Source organism: Battus philenor, unplaced genomic scaffold, assembly GCF_028537555.1.
Source record: "Battus philenor isolate CCGP_79_NKW_IND1 unplaced genomic scaffold, ilBatPhil1.0.hap1 SCAF_24, whole genome shotgun sequence".
NCBI classification, from domain to species: domain Eukaryota; kingdom Metazoa; phylum Arthropoda; class Insecta; order Lepidoptera; family Papilionidae; genus Battus; species Battus philenor.
This window is the reverse complement of record NW_027181687.1, coordinates 10418742-10440099: the sequence shown is the minus strand read 5'-3', so window position 1 is coordinate 10440099 and position 21358 is coordinate 10418742. Positions and strand designations below refer to the sequence as shown.

The 21358-nt window shown below is 34.8% G+C and overlaps 1 protein-coding gene across 13 annotated transcripts in view; it reads left to right on the top strand.

Annotated features, from left to right (window-relative positions):
- LOC137924755 (protein lingerer-like) overlaps positions 1-21358 on the top strand; it is a 49756-nt gene that overhangs the window by 10525 nt on the left and 17873 nt on the right. For 8 of the 13 annotated variants that reach the window (XM_068768190.1, XM_068768188.1, XM_068768187.1 and 5 more), the window contains exons 2-15: positions 661-827; positions 1672-1746; positions 4826-4948; positions 5465-5588; positions 6780-6935; positions 8356-8435; positions 11258-11326; positions 14108-14215; positions 15636-15752; positions 16287-16383; positions 16838-16932; positions 17276-17644; positions 18124-18216; positions 18996-19077. In XM_068768190.1, the coding sequence (XP_068624291.1) occupies positions 705-827; positions 1672-1746; positions 4826-4948; positions 5465-5588; positions 6780-6935; positions 8356-8435; positions 11258-11326; positions 14108-14215; positions 15636-15752; positions 16287-16383; positions 16838-16932; positions 17276-17644; positions 18124-18216; positions 18996-19077 (1711 nt within the window). In that variant the 5' untranslated portion in view covers positions 661-704. The remainder of the gene's footprint in view (positions 1-660; positions 828-1671; positions 1747-4825; positions 4949-5464; positions 5589-6779; positions 6936-8355; positions 8436-11257; positions 11327-14107; positions 14216-15635; positions 15753-16286; positions 16384-16837; positions 16933-17275; positions 17645-18123; positions 18217-18995; positions 19078-21358) is intronic. The other 5 variants (XM_068768191.1, XM_068768186.1, XM_068768185.1 and 2 more) reach the window with 4 other exon arrangements.

Sequence of the window (21358 nt, the reverse complement as noted above, 5' to 3'; positions counted from 1 at the left end):
GTTATTTCCAACCGGTCCTATTAGGAACCTATGGACGATGCATTTGCCCAGCAGTGAACATCCTTTGGCTTATAAATATTGGAGAAACGACTAGCTATCTTTTACCGTGTCGTAACTTTTCCATAGAGGTCGGTTCAGCCAATTCTATTACTGAAGCTAATCTACAAACAGATCAACAGCGGGCGTTCTAAATCGGATTTTTGGTTCACCGAATTTCCAGAACCTTCTTGTCTTATGACAGTCTTTCGGTGACATGGAATAACAAGTGTAAACGGTTTTTTGTAACTATTTAGCCTGGGCTTATTAGAATAGACTAAATGGGGTATCGAAGGTGGGTACCTTTATCGTTCACCTTCATCGAGGAGGGCTGAAAAGCGAGGATACGGAATGGGTTCAGCATGCGTCCGGGTTGTGCCTTGGTACAGTACTGAGATTCATGCGAGTTCCATAAGAGATCCAACGGCTCTTTTTTAAATGTATTGAGAACGATCATTTACGTGGTTTTAGTGGATGGGAACCCATAATCTTATACTACCTCCATGGGGATGGGTTACTTGTATCTTTCTAGATTGTTCCCTCGAAACGAAAACGGGCAATTTACCAATGGATATATAAAATCGTAAGTTATAATGACTGATTGGTTGTTTTCGTTGTTTCCAGCTGCTTGTAAATAGAGGCTGTAAATATAACTATAGTGAATAAAGATGAGTTTGGGTGCGCGCGCCACCAAGGGTGGTGCGAAGGCGGGCGGCAAGGATGGCAAGCATGCACAGGACAAAGGCAAGCCCACAGACAAGCCGCAGCCGAAAGAGAAGGTCAAGTTACAGGTATGTAAATTATTTTTTGTAGCATCAGATACTCGTACCTCTGGACTAATATTTTCCAACATTTCTACCATAGCTCACCAAAGCCTTTCTAAAATGCTTACGCCCCCCTATGTATCATATGTAATTTTTATATTTAAGCGAAAGGTTAAACTTGTGTCGATTGCCCATCTTAACAATCAAATTGCCCCCCTGTGGGGCGTTGGGAAACACTGCTTTAGAAGCTTGATATTATAATGTATTAACAAAACATTGTTAAATTTCATTCCAAAAGAGCAACTGTTGAGTTTCTAGCCGGCTCTTATCAGCAGATCTGCATTCCGAATCAGTGGTAGATCATTAATGTTGAGTAGAAAATTGATGGAGACCATTTCATCATGTCATGATAGACGGTTACTAAGTCATGGTTGCCCCAAAGGCCGTCAAGATGACTGGATCCAGCCACATAGGACCTTGACTATAGTGGGGGGCCTCCTGACTTGTGGTCGCCAATCGAGATTCTTTCGGCTCCAACGGCCGCTGACTCTTCACACGAGCAATTCTTCGAGCCATATGTCGGTGACCTTGGTTCTTCTGCGCATCTCAATCTCGTATCGAAGCTCCAATCATACTCCTCTTCGTTCTCACAGAGAATTTGAGATTTATAAAGTCTATCGTAAACCATATATAAAATAAAACGAAACTTCTAAAATAAGGCATAAAAATTAAAAAAGGAACAATAATTTCGACTTCGATTAACTTATAAATATTTACAGAGCTATATTTGGCTTGTGAAATAAACAAACAACTATGGCTTCGGTAGAGTGACGTTGATTTTCAAGTACAAACAATTTTGTTTCACTTGCAGGCCACCACAGAACAGCTTCGCATAGCGAATATGATGGACCCTAAAAGTGATGACGCCACCGAGGTTCGCAGAATGGTGAGTTACACTACACCCGTATCACTTACTATCGTGAGAAAGTTATTTACAATAGCTTCATGTCTGTGCTATGTTGGTCAGTGAAATTGAAAATAAATTGACAGAATTACAATAAAAGAATACGCCAATACCTCACTTTGATTAGTGATTACATTCCAATAAAATATAACTCAAATTGAAACGATGCAAAGTGAATAAAAATTTTCCATAGCAAACCATGTAATGATCACAAAGATAGGTTACATAGTTACGAATATTCCAAATTTCAAAAAGAAAATTGAACAAAGTAAACATTCAAAATAATAAATGTCCATAAATAAATTGGAAAATTACTTACCTTTTTGTAACCAGAAACAACACGTAAAAACTTATAAAAATTTATTATAACGTTTTAAAAAAAGTATAACACATTATGTCTTGGAAACTGAACTCTAAAATTAGCCAAATGATATGAAAATAAATCTGTATTAAAATTGCGTTGATTTTTAGTTACAAAGGGAATCCCCGAGTTTCGATGGCATGACGAAATTAGACACAAAAGTGTTGCCATCTTTTATAAAAAAAACGAAGTTAAAACTTGAACCCTAAACAATACAACTTCGAAAATCTAACAATGCACATTAAAATTTAGTATTAAATAAGCAGCGATACATACTGGTGTATTTAAATGAATCAAGAATCTTTAATAATGATCTTGCTTGATTATTTTGATTTCATCCAGGCTGTATCTGATAAAGTGTACATGTATAAATCTGTGTTAAATTTTATTAGATGTGTTGTGGAGTTTCTTCCTTCTCTGCAACCATAACACTGCCAAGCAGAGTCATAAGTACCAAATGTTGAATAAATTAATTTAATCTTAACTTTAGTATGTGGGGTTTTGAGCGAAATGTGTTTATTGTATTTGTAGTTAGATGTCCAATTAAACTGAATATACTAGTAGGTGATGGGTTACATGTCCAAAAGATGTTAAGTGCTGAAAACAATAGCTCATTTGACAGCAAAATTTTTAAAACTTTTACATATATTTCTAATCAATCCATATAAAGTTACCACCCGATATATTACATATAGTTTTTGAATTGGAGTCTGTAGAGAGAGAAAGAAAAAAAATATTTCAATATGTTATAATCCTAATTTTAAAAAGTATTTTTCTTCTTATATTATCATTACGCTATTATTTATTTATTATTATTATTTTATGACTTAAAGGGTGTATTATTAACAGTAAATGAGCTATATATATATATATATATATATTCAATCTTAAAACTTTTACTCCAATAATGAAACATCCTGTCCTGTATATAGTACTAAAAAATTCTCCTGTAATCACGTGATCATCCATGTAGTGGTTTGAATCTGATTTTATATGCAGACACTACTATATGCCTTTCGGTTATACGGTAGCAACATAGATAAATAAGGTTGTGTCATTTAATAGTAATGGAACAGAATATCGCAAATAGACTGAAATATAGAGATATATAATCTGTTATAGTTAGATAAGATATATTAACTTATTAAGGTTATATGTAAGTAATCAAAATTTACATAAACAATTGTGTACATAGTGATAGTTTATTTGATTATAATCAAAAGGTGGATATTTGCCGGAATACAACAGGTTTACAACTTCTGGCAGTATAAATTCTGTACGGTTATATAGTAACAGTAATTTATTTTTAATATGTAGTAATTTGAAGTTTAATGACGGTATTTCTTGCAATGTATTACCTTTTTAAATTATTACTGCAACCATTGATTTTTGAATAGGGTGTACCATAGGCATATGAGTAGGGCTTACAATACCCAACTAAAATTTGAATACCGGTATTTGAAATTTTAAATATCGGTATACCTGTATTAAAACCGATTTTATTGATAAAAAAATTACTAGTTATATTTTGACTTACCTCAGTTGTTATATTGACTTGTTAACAAATTATATTTGAAATCCAATAAATATTGTTCTGAAATGAGTAGATATTATTAATATTATTATATAGAGAGTAGTAGTAGATAGATACAAAAAATGCAAGTAAAAAAGTACATATTAAATTCTTTTTGTTACATTTTACATATAATAGGCTTGTATTGGCATTATATAATTAAAGAAGCAAAAAATATATACAAAATGAAAGTATTTATGAAATAATATTAGTAACTTAAGTTTTGTCTATTAAAGTATGCTCTTAAAAACTTAAAAAATCTCTTGTTTCGGTTCTCGGTATGTGTAATATATAATAAAATATAAATGTGCTTTATATAGATTTAATATAATGTAATTGTTTGTATATCTTAAAAAAATTGTTTTTAAATATTATTTTAAATTAGATTTATAATGTGCAAAATAAAGGTATTTTTACACAAATACTGGTTTTGAATACCGGACAAAAATCGTCCGGGATTCCCGTATTTGGGATCCCGGAATCTCGGTATTGCAAGCCTATATGAACTAAACGTTTACCTCTTTAAAACTTTTACACCTATTACCAACCTCTCTGTATATAACATCTAGTATACATACAATTTATCAAGACACTGATTTGATAAGCAGTCGTTACCCTGCGATAGAGGATTGAGACTTGCGATCATAGTTCGCGGGTTCGATTCCTGAGATAAAATTTTATGTAATTCACACTTTGTGCATTAATTATATAGGATTGCGACAGCTCACAAACTAGTTTCCAGGTGTTGGTCAACAGCGTCTTCTGCGTACCATAATACCAAACTGTCAAGCCTGTATTTTATTTTACCCCAACCTAAAGCCACCACTTCTAGAAAAATTGGTGTATTTTAAACAAAGAATAATAATAAATAGGAGCTGTTAAAACAAATATCATTTGTCTTAACAGCTCCTAATAGATACCGGACTGTTTGTATTTCGTGCGACAGAGATAACGCTCTACGAAGCTGAAATTAGCCGATTATCTCTTTCCAAAGGTCGATGTGCAATATTTATCTCCGGGTACTGTACTTTATGCGCCTATTTCATATTAATTAATTTCCTTATTTATATCATATACAATAGAGTTAAATAAGTGTAGTGTTATTAACATGTACTTTATGATCAAAGGTGACGGAACTGATGGAGATGACGTGCCGTACAGAAGAAGAGGTGTGTTCGGCGCTGCACGACTCTGACAATGACCTGGTGGCCGCTTGCAACCTGCTTCTGGAAGAGAGTCAGTGGATACAGGTATAGGATAAGTGGTTATTTATACTACACATATAGAATATACAGATCGTACAAGTGCAAGCTTTATGATTTTTAATGAATTCTGGTAACATCAATCTTTTTTATGACATGGGGATTGACTCAGTGTTGCAATGTTAATAAATGTAAATAATAACTATTACATATGTTTTTACAATACAAAAATAAATGTGGAAACATAATTTAAAAGTAATTAAATAGGTAATTTGAACCAGAAACGAATTGATCTGCAGAAGAGTGTAGCTGTAAGAATTTATCATCGGTAGTGACAGTGAGTGAGGCATGAATTCACTTTTGCAACTGCAGCTGTTTGGACAAAAGTTTCTCGAAAGGAGACCACAGACCGATGGGTAAGGGTGGCAGACCACCCTGTCCATCTCTGAAGAAGCTGGATGTAGACTACTATCAACCTGTCTTATTGTAAATCTATAAGTGATGTGTATAGCCAGCAGTGGACATAATGTCTGTAATAATGATAATGATTATTTGATTTCACAGGGCGAGTGGCAAACCAATGAGAAGAAAAAGAAAAAACCTCCTGCTTCAGCCGGCAACGGGGAGCTAGATCCGCCTCGAGACGGTCGAGAGAGGGACGCTCGCAGCCGTTCCGGGCCACGTCCACGTAAGTAATAACGATAATGTTGCTTATGGAGGCTGGTAAACTATGGTACAGTTCGCTACAAATTTTTAGACTTATTTTGCGTGTACAGTCAGAGAAACTATGTTTATAATAATTTCAATATCCAATTAAAAATATATGACCTATCATAAAACTTTAAAAGTACAAATACAGATCAGACTGGAGGGATTGGTATATAGCAAATACATGCTTACTTGTAAAATTTTTTAATTTAGGTGTGGAAAGAGCTTCTTTGTGGCATTCTATAAGTGTCTTAATAATGAATAACCTTCTAATGCTAAGGACCCTGATATTCTTTAAAAAAGAAGTGTATAGGAAACTAAAATTTTCTATTTATAATGGCCTCTTTGATATATTCGGTTTAGCACGCGCCAATTTTCATTTCCCGGTCATAGGTTGTTTCGCATGTACAGTCAGTAAGATAATGTTTCAAAATCTAAGCGAAAATGTGTAATATTTGTTGTGAGGAATAAGAAGTGTTTTGATATTTTAATATTACTATTACATCAGGTGGGATATTATAAAGAAAATAATTACCAAGTAATTAACATTATTTCCTTATATATACCTCAGTTTAGGATAGAGGCGAAAAAACTGGATACTAGCATTGAATGTCCACCCAAAAGGTGACAGATGATTTCAAAGATTATCGGAAGAAACTGAATTCAGGTTAATTCGTAACGGTCTTCTTGGGAATCCATAGGATGGCCAGAACTATGTCTACTAGTGGAGATACTACATATGAAATGATAATAATGATTTAAAGTACATTAATTTCTACAAATTGTTTTTTCATTAGAAAATGGCATCATAATAATACTAGAGATTTCAATAAGACTAATGTATTTGGAGATCTATGGTTGAGGGATGTCTACCAGTGTGGACATTCTATGGTTAAATTGATGATGATGAAGAAAGATGACCAGAAAGGTAGTCTTCTACTGTGTCGTAACTTATTGTCTCACTTGGAGCTGGCTCAGTTAAGTCTGTCAATATGACATTCATATCAGAAATTTCATCTTTCCTAATAGCTCATGTCATCAGCTTTTCAGAACCTTATTACCAGTCTTAACGACATAACAAGCGTATCGTGCTGGACGGCAGTGGACATCGTGCAACTGAAGTGGAGTTGATGATCTCTAATATAATTTTAATAGTAGTTTTTGGTCCCAGGTCGCGGCGAAAGCGAAGGCGGCGGCCGTGGACGCGGCTCGGGCCGTGGCCGGGGGGCTGCGCGCGGCGGCAGGGGCGCGGGACGTGGCGGACGACGCGGAGGCACGCGCACACGACCGCCGCGCGACTCTCACTGGCCAGACCCTAGCGACGCAGGTGCTTATATACATTGTTTTTTTTTTTAATTTAGACAAAGACACCTATTATCATTAACAAATACCTACGCGGGGAGTTTGTGCTTGTTGCCAGAGATAGAATGCAATGTATATAGGTTTAGCGGATGTGACTGAGGTAGTGTATATATCAAATATAAAGTGGATTTACCATCTAGCATTATTTAGAATTTTAACCCGTACATGATGGCAAATAGTACATGATAGTGTGTGTCAATTTAAATTTGCGAAGGAATTTGAATTTGCACACGAGAATAATTTAAGACTAAAAAGTATTGTGAAGGTCACCTAGAGCAATGGAAAGAACTGTGTTCGTAGTTTCGCTGCGAGAATCAGAAATAAGAGAGATTCGCAGATCAAAGTCTGAAGTGGCAGTTTGGCGGGGCATATTGCTTGTGTTACCAATGGCCGCTAGATGGACTGACAACACAATGGTCGCGGGAAGTTGCTGGATGCAGGCAGCGTAAAATTGGCCATCATTCAGGAAGGCTTATGCCTTACAGTGCTAGTCTATCTGTTGAAAATAAGAAAAATTATTGTAACCATAGTGGCCAGTAATATGGAGCATTCTCAAATGAACACTACAAATGATATTATATTATTGGTGTATTTAAAGTAGTGAACAAAGTGTACTTGGAGATATTTATATTATATTAGTACTGTCTTATCTATGGATAATCAAATCAAACCTCAAGGTGAAAATATGAAGTTTATAGTAACTGTCAATAAGGAAAGTTTCAATTGACAATTTTTGAAAATATTTATGTTTCAAAATTTCAGTCATAAGATGAATGAAATCTGTAAATTCGTTCTTTAGTTATGGTATAAGTAGAATATATTTTTTAAAATGTCTTCAATGATAGTTAATAAGTTAAATTGTGGGATTCTTACACGGGCCGATAGATCTTAGAGCTAATGACAACACACAGTCCAACATAGAAGTGTGTATATTGATCAAACTTAGCCCATATTCATATAAATCCTTAAAACTATTAAAACAATGCTAAACCAATAAAATAACAGAAATATGTCAGCCAATCACAAGGCGAGAAATATTGTAGAGCGCTGTCTCTCTCGCACAACGTAAATTTAGAGTGCTCTGTCGTTGGACGACGTATTGTAGGTTTAACAAATTCATATAACATGTGTAAAAAAATTATGTTATGTTATTGACGTAAGTTGAAAAAATAGACAATTAAGTTATGATTATTGTTGGAGAATCTAATTATCTTTTATGGAAGGGCATCTTAGTTTCCAAGTTCCATAACGATGCCTTGCGTTCTCGCGCCACATACCTTGAAAACGAATTGCTATTTAATATTTAATAAAATATGACAATAAAAAATCATTACAAACCCAAAAAAAATGCGAAAATTAAAATAATGTACGTTATGTTTTTTTAGGTGGCAACATGGGAGACTCATTTCCTACCACAGAAGACTGGGACAACGAGGAGTGGTCTGGATCTCTTTCAGATACCAAAGTAAGATAAACTTTATATAGTTTTATACATTAGTATAGCGTAAATGTTCTGAACAGAAGTCTGTGAAGAGTTAGATGTGAGGGTATTCTTGAAAGAAATTGTTGTAAATGGGGAGGTAATGGAACTGTGACATGTACAATATAAATTTTGAGTATAAACATATTACATGTTACGAACTACAAGTATTAATATTAATAGGCAATGTCATATACATTATGTTATACAATAGAATCTCAGAAAGCGAAGAAAGCTCATAGTGCTTGATTTAAAAAAAAAAGTCTATGTTTGTACGCCAAGGGCTGTACACAGGCTTTATAGAAAATAGCACATTTTGAAAATAATTCATTCACCACTACCATCAACTCATCCTTGACAATGAAATAGCCTGGACGAACATGTTAGTTGCTTTCGCCTGTACTTCTCAAGTCTGAAGCATTTCATTTGAACAGAATACATCTTATATTAAATGAGTAAAATTTGAATTAGAACCTGATGAGAAGTAGTTAGACATTGTTTTTTAATTAGCCATGAGGTGTGTATTGCTATGTAGAGAAGCAATAATTAAAAGTGACAAATAGTTTATGCACTGTCTTAAAGGTATCATTTCAGTCTGTGGCATATTGATTAGATGTTAATTACGAAATAGATTGTTACAGACTGTCCATATAATAAAAAAAAACTACTTTATATTTAAGAAAGAATAAATTTTGGGCCTGTTATACCTACAATGAATCGCCAATTGAATGCAGATATATTACCAATGAGAAATTTACACTATTAGTTCGTTTTCGTCCAACACATCTACTTAGTCTGTCGACTGGGTTCATAGGGCAGAGGAGAAAAAATAACGTTATACTAGTAGATGTTTTGAGCATAATGACTACTATAAGATTCAGAAACCTTTTTTGACTGCACTTGTTGTGAAAAGTATAAAGGTTGCTGATATTTTCATATTTGTAATACCCGTTGTGCTATAAATCAACATTTGGTATGGGAGACAGAAGCTGATTTTGGGAGACAAATCAGAAAAATATTTGATACATATTTTTTAAACCACAAGTAGGCGTTATATTATGATCAAAAAGTAGGGTGAATTTGTTTATAAAATGTAAATTTTTTATTTATTCTTTGAAATCAATTTCAGCCCCCTCAATATAACACACTTTTTCCAATGCACTTTTCAGTCTTCAACTAGATAGATAGATAGATTAGTACTATAATTTTGACAAATTATGTCGGATTAAATAAAAAAATTATATGCACATTAGACAACGCCCTAAAATTTTGCATCTACACCAATACCTCACTTTGCGTCGTGGTTACGTTCCAAAAAAACACGACGCAAATTGAAACGCCGCAAAGTGAATTAAGATTTTCCATAGCAAACCATGTAATAATCGAAGATAGGATACCCTGGAGGTCACGAAAAAACAACTTTTTAAAAAGAAAATTGAACAAAGTAAACATTTAAAAAACAAAAATAATATAACTCTTATTTTAGTTACCAGAAACAACAAGTTAAAATTTATATAAATTTATTATTCTCTTTTAAATAAAGCACAATACACTACATTACCACACACTACGTAATTGTGACTGAACTCCAAAATTAGCAAAACAAAGTGAAAATAAAACTGTATTAAAATTGCGTTGATTTTTAGTTAGAAAGGGAATTCCCGAGCTTTGATGTCATGGCGCAATTAGAAACAAAAGTTTGCCATCTTCTGGAAAAAAAAATTAAAGACTCGAACCCAAAACAACGCAACCTTGACAATCTAATGAAGCAAAGTGAAAATTAGAACTAATTAAGCGGCGACGCAACGAAAAAAAAGCAAAACGAAACCACGCAAAGCGAGGTATTGGTGTATGTATATCCAATATAAGCTTTGAGATGATACTTTGGTGAAGTTGCATATTTGACTGATTGAATAAAATACAAGAGTAAATAGGTTTCTTCTAGGCAGGTATATACCATCGTAGATCTCGTCATCGCTTATCATCTGGCGAAACAGGGTTTAAATCCTTCGCCTATATATAAAACTGATATTTTTGTGCCATATTGACAGATGTAAAGCCGGTATTAGATTTACAGCTGATTTTTTTATTATTTGTTAATGTTCACATAGTCTGCTTGTGCGCATTGCCATCTCTAATATTGATATATATCTTATAAAATGTAAGTGTATTATATCATATATTGTATATTATAAAATGTTTCTTTACCCCTTTTGTTTTCTTATATATGCTGAGGCGCATTTTAATTATATTTTCTCGATCGATTAACGAGCTCTCTGCTTCAACATTTACAAAGAACTATGACAAACTATAACTATTCTATTCGTCGCATAAAGCAAATGTCGAGGGGTCTTTCAGATCTCCTAACACAATCAATGAGTCCTTATAATAGTTAGACCTTTGTAGGCGACTTTGTAAGCTGTGCTTTTAAATTATTATGCAATCATTTTAAAAAGTTTATATATATACTTATTATTCATGTATTACAAAATTAATCATTTTTAAATGATATATTGGCGTTAGTATATTTAAAAAAGTAATTACAAAATATCAGCGTTTGTTATGAGCTCTTTGCAGTTCTGGTCGTTTGGGGCCACTGATTTCATTTCCAAGATTACCATAAATGATTCAAAAAGATTAAATAGTATATTGATAGTCCGTCTTAAACTCTTCGAAGTACATCTTATATAATTTGAAATAAATCAAGTCGCGAACAAACTGATATATATTATATTTTACAATTAACATTATAAAATATAGTTTGTGTCATTGTTTGAATTTAAAAAAAAACAATCTGTCATTTGCAGGTGTTCACTCCGAGTGTGAACGCTCAGAACGCGGCGCCCGATGTCGACGCTCCCGCGCAGAACGCCACGGTATGACAGTCATTTTCATTTTCATATGATTTAAGTTATTACCACCAACTAAAGTCATATGTTTGTACTATATTTACTATGTAGGCTCCCCACTAGTTAAACTAACGACATTGTAAAGGTCCTGAGTCCCCCTGAGAGAAAAGGGTCATTGTGGCGATCATGGAGGCCTAGGCCTTGCGGGCTTCTATGTCTGTTATTATTCCTTGATAAAATATACAAAGGAGGTTATAATTTTTGTAACGTTTTTCCTAGCCGTATAGATATCATTTAGAAATTTCTTTTTTTTTAGTAAAATACCTGCCCTTATACTTGTCTCGCTATTAAAACATTAATTTTCTAATTACTATACTATCTATGACACTAAATATAATCTGTATTTCCCTTAGTCATATCAAACAATCTACTAAAAATCGAGAATGTTTCTATTCATACATTTTTTTAAGTTTCTTTTCGACATAAATGATTATAAAATTGAATCATAAATAAAAATGTCAAATTAATTGACAGTTCGCTCTGAACCTCGCGCATTTGACAAATTATGCACGTTAATTATATTATTATTGTTAATTATTGATCTTATATTGATTAATATTTACCGAATAATAACAATGTTTTTGTATTTCACATTAAATAAAGTATCCACATTAACATATATTATTATGTTAATTGTAATGAATACGATCGGCGAATAACTTCTGTTGGTATAGTCTTGAAAAAAATAATTAAACTTAACTTTATTTGTTGCTAACAAATAAAAAAGTAGCTTGTTCGCATGTCGCTCAAACAATTGCAACTAAGTAAAGATATACCTTATATTTTTCAAAATGTATCTTACTCGCAAAATTTAATAATTCAATCAATCGAATACGAGTATGTCGTGAGATATGTTAATATTTTGTTTTTTAAATTACACAATAACTTTTTACAATTTTATATGCACATTATTATTATTTGGATTTTCTATGTAACTATTAAGCTATTTTACGACAAGATCACGCCAATATATACGATTAAAAAAAATTGCTCGAAAAATTGGTTATCTGAAGTGACAGATGCGGGGCGTATCGTTCGTGCAATCGATGACTGTTTGGGGTCAAAGTTTCTCAAGTGGCGACCACGTGCTAGTGGTAAGACCACTTAGTGGGGGTGACTCGGCGATGGGGGCAGCGCAAGATCAATCATCTTGGTGATCTTTGGGGGAAGCCTGTTTCTTGCAATGTGCCTCTGTCGGCTGAAAAGAAGAAGTTTAAAATAATTTGTCCCGTGTATATTTAATTTTGCAATTCTCTCTTTTGGTAACAATTTAAAACATTCCAATAACACGTACATATATATGTCTTCATTAACGGTAGGATACAAGTACATATTACACGTTTAAATAAAAACATTTATATACACATAGTATAACATAGCAAGCTTGTGGCCCAGTAAGAATATACAACTTCTCAACTAGTACTGCAATGCAAAAATACAAGATATATTGTTATATCCATGAATTTTAAGTAGCATGTAATGATGCATTGTATAGGAATTTACCTATGAATTTTGAAATTTATTTTAAATATAAATTACTTTTTGTTTGAAATTACAAAGCATTTTCTACATATGAATTTACCCATATGCTGTCTTTTTATTATATTGTAAACAATCACATAGATTTATCCCCTTTTATTAAACTAATTTACTCGCTGCTTGTAATTACTTCAACTAATTTTTTAGTCAAGTAAACATTTTTTTTTAATTATTTGACTAATCTATGAAAACATGTAAAATAAATAGTGGTAAAGCAAGGCTTCTAGTTCCTAAAAGGTACTGACCCTATTTATGAGACATCTGAACCTCGCAAAGACTCTATGAGACAGAATGCGCGTAGTCGAGTCTCTCTTTCGCACAGTTATCTGTCACAGTCGCACGACTATCCGAGTGCTGATTGGCTGACTCGGTGTTGTGTTCCTCTTTTGTGCATATGGTACTTATAGAACGTTAAAAGGGATTCTAATCATAATTGGAGAAGTGATAATCGTAAATTAAATTCTAAAACATGGATATTTGGCAAAAAATTTAAAAGTGATGACATAAAGTGATGAAATAACAGTGGTTTTGGTTTATTGGTTGGTGATTAAAATTCCGCAATATAGTAGTTTAAGAATTTTAATAGTAGATGCCTTTCGTGGACCTTTTTAAATAAATAAATAAATCTATTTGTGAACAGATGTGTTGCAATCAGAATGTCGGGTAAAAAGTTTAACAGATATATTACCATTTGTCCTCTTTCCTCCTTCAGAGTATCTTTCATACTCTTTCTTTCGTCCATCAAAAAATCTTTCACTCTAGAAGAATTGTTGTCATTCAACCATCGCCTTAAAGAAGGATGACTTCTCCATTCCTAAAATATCACATTATTGATTCTTACTTTTGCGTTTTGACTTTTGTATCTTACATTATATTATATTCTATAAGTAACGTATTATTTCATATGTTTTATAATTATTAAACTGTTCTTAAATATTTTTAAATTTTAGTCTTACCCGACCATATATTAATTTTAATAGTTTTGATTTAATTTTTATTTCTCACAATTATCTCTTTTATTGTTTGTTTCCAGTACTTCAGAAATGGGCGACACTCATCGTCGCCCAAAAGGGAAGCAATACTTCCATTGTCTATTTCTTTCCTTCCCTATTTCCTGCTTACATTCAATTCTATATCTTCCGAACACAATACAAGTGTTGTGCATAAAAGGTGTTGTTCAATGTTCTCATGTTGAAATAACGTTTGCAGGAGGAGTGGGATTGTACGGCGGAGAGCAACGGGCCGACGGACGCGCACATCACCAGCTACACGTACCACAACACCACACAGGCGCACCATCACCACTCTTTGCTTGAGGTAATTTATTCTTATATTTAAAATGGTTGAGGCCGGAAAGACCTCAAGTGGTGACCACGAGGCGGTAGATGTGGTGTGGGTACTCCCTTAACCTTCTAACTGCCAAGCTGTTTTGGCCATGACTTCCCCAGGTGCCAAATGGTAATATCAAGTGTAGGCTTTCCTTATGTGAAAATTTGGGATCTTTACATTCTATGAATGAATATAACACATTATGTATATCATTATGTATTGAGACCGCCGGCGACCTTCATGGCACTTAAAGGTGTAAACAGAGTACTCAGTGTGCCATGAGGTCGCCGGCGGGTCACGCTCACGGTCAGCTCACGCACAGAAAACACGATAGGTTTTCAAAGCCAGCTTTGAAATATGAATAAATTGTGAATTCAATACAAAAAAAGGTTTCTATATACATATTCTAATGTAAATTTTATATAAAAAGTGAGGCCGCCCGCGGTCTCATTAGCACCCATGGTAACCGCTTCTAAAACATGCTCCAAATCGTATACCATCCCGTGATTCAGTTGCTAGGTGCCTAATGAAGCTAATAATTACCGGAGGGTCGGAAGAAAATATTATTCCTTAGATGTACAGATGAAAAATTGTGAGGTAGCCGGCGGCCCTCACGGCACCTATTGTTGGGTATCGTGAGGTAGCCGGCGGTCCTCATGGCACTTAAAAGGTTAACTAGGTCGACCGAAATAGTTAAGTTTGTGGTTAATCGCTAGATTTAGGCAGCACAAGACTGGTCATCTTTGAAGAAGGTTTATGGATTGCAGTTGGCATCAATCACCTAGTATGATGATATGGTTTTAATTTAAGTTGGGAATATTGTGGGTGACTCTGGTTGTAGTTAAGTAATAGTTGGGAAGTGACATATCAATATCGTCTCTGCTACAGAGCTACTGAAATTGATCTACCATGCTAGGGGGTATAGACGAGTCTCAACCTTCCGTCAGTACGAAGGCGTTGTGATATTTTTTCCTTTGTCGCCACCTCGCCGCATTGTGTTATACTTATTACTCTGATGTAGATAAAGCTCAAAATTTAATAGCTTTCACTTAATTGTTAGTCTTTGTGAATCTTAGAGTCAACCTATTAAAAAAGCTCCTACAAGGGGGCAATCAGATTTTAAAGATGCAATTTGAAAATGGACGCTACACCCTTTTAACCCTTTCACTTAATTATAAAAATTATGTATTATATAGGGAGGCGTAGGAATTTAAGAAAGGCTTAAATCGGGCATGGCACAAAAAAGGTTGGGAAACACTGGTCTATGTAATGCACCTGATGACCAGATCATATACATTTTCGTGTTATATCTGCAATGAGCATCTATTGTTTTTTATTTAGTGATGTTCTTATTAGAAGAGCTTTAATTGGTTTCATCACTTTGATAGAGGATATTACATTGTTACAGCAGCAGCAGCAACAACAGCAGCAGCAGCAGCAACAACAGCAGCAGCAGCAGCAGCAGATGAGTGTCCCCAAGCCTGAGCCGGCACCTGCGGAGCAACACCTCACGCACCATCACCAAGTGAGTTCCTTCTCTTTACCTTTCCGTGATATATTTCTTTCATTCTGTGTTTCAGTTGCTTAGTTATAAACAATTTTGGGAACATCATATCTCCTTGTTAGACACCACTTTGCAACTATTATAAAAATATTTACAAAATTGGGATAGATGCGAGAAAATTTGGTTCAAATTTAAGTATTGTAGGTACATCAGATAGTTTAAAACCTGTTATGTATGTTAGAATAAGGTTATACTATGGCAATAAATTATGTAGAGATCCACAGAAGAACTAGGCTTAACATGCTTGTCTGAAGTGACGGTGGGTGAGGCACATTGCTCGTGCAACCCGGCTGTTGGGGCTAAACGGTTCTGAAGTGGCGACCACGAAACGATAGATTCTGTACGGGGGACCCATCTAGGTCGTCCAACATAGTCGTTGCATGCAAGTAGCGGTACAAGACCGTACGTCGTGGTAATCTTTGAGACAGGCTTATGCCTTGTACTGATGATGAGAGAGCTATAATATTAATGTTATTTCTTTTGCACGTTTCTCAGCCAATGGGCATGTCGGGGAGCCTAAGCGCGGCCCAATCGCAATACCTATCGCAGCTTACCCAGCAGTCGCAGCGGCACGACTCAAGTATGTACAATGGTAACAATACTTTTTGTGTCTCAAAAGTTTTAGCTTGTCGCTATCCACTTGGAAAAATGTATAAACCAAGCTTACTCTAGACTATTGACCACATTAATCAATGATTGTCTGGTCATTAGTGTTAATAAGAAGTATATATACTTCAGTAATAATGCAAAATTCATTTTAATATTTTTTGTTTGGTTACACCATGACCCATAAATATTTAATATGTAGCGACGGGTGTCTTAATTTGTGCTTTATTTATATATTAAGTTTATTGTCAAGCAATTTTAACGTTTTTCAATGACTAAAAAACATCCATTGATTTAATAACTAGCTGCAGTATCAAAACATAAGTTATAAGGAGGTATGTGCTTTAATAACATGGCTGCATGCTTTGAAAGCGCAAGCAACATCTATTAGCTTTGTTTTACTAAAATAGAATATGACCAATTAAATTTGTTTGTGACAGGTGTGTACACGAGTAATTATGGCGTGTACGGTTCCGCGGACATGGCCACCCAGCGCAAGACCACCCAGAGGGCTAGGGTTCCTCCACCATCGAAGGTATGACACGTCTTTCTTTTTGTTATTTTTTTTCTAGAAAGGCACCAGGAAATTCAATTTATTAAAATAATTGTAGCTATACGCTATATGACGCTTACAGTGGATATATCTAAGATGTACATTTTTGTTGCCAAATATTTAGATCATTGATCCTTGTAAATGCGTTTTATGCATTAAACAAGTTGTCACTTTACACAATCCTGTATAAATAATAATAAGACTAAATTAATTTAATGGATAAGGAGTGAAAGTTCTTTAAATCACTAAGATATAAGTATTATGTGCTTTGATATAAACTTTAAGATGTGCACTTTAAGATATTGAACGTTTGTTGTGTCGGTAGATCCCTTCATCAGCGGTCGAGATGCCGGGCGGCGGAGAGGCGAGCGGAGCAATGTTCCTAGACGTGCAGTTCGGAGCCCTAGAACCGGACACACTGCACGAAACGTCACCCAGCCAACCGCAGCACCAGAGCCAGCACCAAGTTCAGTCGCAGCCTCAGCACCAAGTGCCGCCACAGCACCAAGTCCAGGCGCAACATCAAGTACAAGCGCAGCACCAAGTGCAGTCGCAGCACCAGGTGCAGCAGCATCAAGTGCCGCACCACCAAACGCAGCATCAAGTGCCGTCCCAACACCAAGTGCAGTCTCATCAGGTGCAACCGCAACATCAGACACAACACGTGTCGACGCATTCGCAGCCCCCTAAACAGGTTCAACTGCCTTTATATAGAATCTATTTCTATACAATGAGGACTGAGACTTGCGATCGTAGGTCGCAGGTTCAATTCCCGGGAAGCGAACAAAGCAGTACCCGTGGATACGATAATACCACATTGAGAGCGCTAATCCGCCTGCCAAGCGCGGCGATTTTGGTCTATCCCCTCATAGATACCTTTGGGTAGGCTTTGCAGTGGACTTTTATGAACTGGAACGAAGAGTTAACGGCTGTACGTAAAAACATTGAGCAAAAATGAAACATTAAGGTTCTGGAGTGGAGACGACGGGCCAGAAAGCGCAGCGTAGGGCATTCACCCACGAAGTGGACAGACAACCTTGGTGAAACTGTCCAATAGGAAATCAACCGGCCTTTCTCGCATTGGACGTCCGATGGCTGGAATATTAAACTTAATTTCATTTTTTAAGTTAACCTAATGGTTTATGTATTTTAATTCGGCTATTTTATTTTCAGGTGACTTCTGCAGTAGAAACACAGGCCGTGCCATCTAGTCACGAGACGGCCGTAGAAGTTCCCAGCAGTAATTACCCTACAAGCAACACAATGGTCAGTTGTATATTTGTTTCGTGAAATTTATATGTATAGGTATTGGGATCCTTACATTATGTTATAGATGAAGGCTAAAATAGAAAAGATTTAGAGAAATGCCCATCAGGCTACACTGGAAAGTTATCGGCAAGCGGCATTATAAAAGAGAAAATTAATTATTGTGACATATTTCAAAGTGATTCCTTAATTTATAAATAAAATGTGAAATAAACAAATAAGACTTATGTTCGATAAATACTAACTGATGCAGCTGTAAAACAATATTAAAAATCTGCAGCGCTGGAACTAACAAACGCGCATAGTTCATTGCGACCTGTCAAATCGTTATGTTCATTGCGAATTGTCAAACTCGCATAGTTCACTGCGAATGATCATACGCGCGAAGTTCATTGCGAATTGTCAGACGTGCTAAGCTCACTGCAAACTGTCAAGCACTGTCATATACGCAAAGTTTTAGTAGTCATTATATTTTCTGAAAATTTCAAAGTTTATGAGAACCCTTGTAAGTTTTAGGAAACAAAAAAATATAAATAAATATGAAAACTTTTCAAGTGAAGCGTGACTTTTTGATATATTTTAAAGCAGTCCAGGGGAAAAATAGTTATAGTTTCACAACTTAAAAACAACACTATTTATTTAACCACATCCAAAAAGATAACCTAAAAACCTAACCTAGTGTTAAAATATTCCGTCTAAGGTTCGACTGAGCCGCAAGTAATTTAGAGTTCTACAGGTTAACAGAGAATATATTAAAATGTAATTCGTATTTTTTACAGCTAAGTGAAAGTTTATCGGCCGTTGAAAGCGCTGCAGCGAGCCAGCCTATTGCAGTGGAGCCGGCTGTCACGAACACCACCTGTGAGTTTTGTGCACTTTGACCAGACACTACGCATACTTACCTAAAGATAGATATAATAAAATAAGAGCTACAGCTTTATCTTTATCTGTCTCACTTTTTCGAGCATATTTCGAACTTGAACTCCGCTGATACGGCTCGACCGATTTTTACCAAATTTTATATGCGTATTTAGTAGATCTGAGAATCGGCTACTATCTATTTTTCATTCCCCTAAGTGATAAGGGTTGTTCACATTTTTTTTTATTTTTTTGACGAAATTTTTTGTTTTTATTTTTTTATGACAACATACAAAAATACATACAACCCTAAATTTTCACCCCTCTACGATCAACCCTTATTTTCAAATTGAAAATTAAAAATAATTTTTTGCAAAACAACGTTTGCGGGATCAGCTAGTAATGATATATAATTTTCAAACCTTAGGTTCTTTTTATTATTAATCTTTCATTTTTAAACTTCAACTAACACACTAGCATGTTTTTAGCTCCAAAATTAATCAGGAAAATGACTATTGGAATTAACTCTGCCTTACTATATTTGTGTCAAATAAACTTTTATAATTTATATCTATATAAATAAATAAGATTGGGGTCTGTTCATAGTTACCACTTTTAAATAACCTCATTTTATTATATGCATGTGAAAATAATGTCAGAAGAGATCAATTTGATAATAATCAATGACATCCTAGAACTTGAACACTATGTGGTTCGAAATGCGCCTTATGTTTTGAGAAGAGCTCAGAATAAACTTAGATTTTTTTGTGATTACTTACATCACTAACAACACGGTTGATTACATTTGAAGGCCTAATTGAAGTGAGTTTTACACAGCATTTTAGTTTTTTTTTTTATATTCAAATGCATTTTGTAGAATGTGTGATGTTTTAAACTTTAAGAGATGTTAGGAATATATTGTTTATAGAATTGATGTGGGTGTCACTGGTGGTTTAGGTAAAGCGGCTTTGAACCAGGATGCATTCTGATTTTCACTCAAAGCAGACATTACACAAGTGTGTAATGCATGTCCAAGATGTAGTGTAACTGCATCCGTGTCAGTTTTTTATATTTTGTTTTTATATTTTAGTTTATTGTTTATGTAGTTTTAATCTTTAAAATCAACTGAGTGAGCCAACGATCTCTATTTTTATGTATACTGCACAACGCTAGAGCGACGCGACCAATGTCACGATCGGTGTAAAGTTTGTGCTATATGAGATTGGTTCGCGTCACCGACTCGCTCTGGTGTCAAGCCAGAGGGATTGATTGTGAGCCGCACATTTTATCAATAACTCTTCTCTTATCTTACGTATAAACCTATGAGGAGAGGATACACTCAACACTAAAAATAACAACCAGTCAATATGACAGTCCTCCACTATTGGACATATTCTGCTTATTGGTTTTTATCTTCATTGCTGAACGTCGTACTCTTCTTGGATAACCTTGGTCGAGGTTTCGACGATTGTCTCCACAGATCTAGAACCTGCTTTTATTAGTGCTTCCATTATTATAGGATGCATCACGACTAGCACAGTCTGTCCATCGGGACACGAACATGGGTTTCCTTCCGATATAGAGTTCCGTCTCAATTTTCGTTTGTCTATAGATCTCATTCTTGATTTGATTTCTTAAAAAAAAACCGTAGTAGAGCTCTCTTCTTGGGTCGCTAAGTGAGTGTAAGATTGTTATTAAGGCCAACGTTTTTAATTCCTTAACCCTTTAAGTGCCGGGAGCCGATATATCGGCTCCTGCTACACTGGCGACAAGTGTCGGAGCCTATATATCGGCCCGCGCTTCGCAGCGCTTTACTATTCGCATTGTGGGATAACTTTATTTCAAAATAAATTGGTAATATGTTGATATAAATGATCTAATTTCATTATGAAAGAATTAAAAATATAGGTTTCCATTTTAACTCTGTAAAAGACGACTGAATATGGACCTGCCATCCAAGCTGCTGGCTTATTTGCTGTGGCTCTTATCGAACCTTATCGAGATATACTTCATTATAATTGGTCCATAGAAAATTATGATGAAAAGATGCATTTTTGTATATGCAAATATGTTGTGTAAGAGGCAACTTAACTTTTACTATTTTTATGAAAATTTATATCTTTTTTGTTTATAATTTTTAATGAGTAGGGAAAAACTAGTCATGTTTTGTTTTCTACTTCATCCAAAGTATATATAGCGTTTTGAATCATGTAAATATTGTTTCTCAGGTTTTTATGCTCATTTTCCGAAACCCTAATGAAACTGTGAAATTCGACCGGTTATT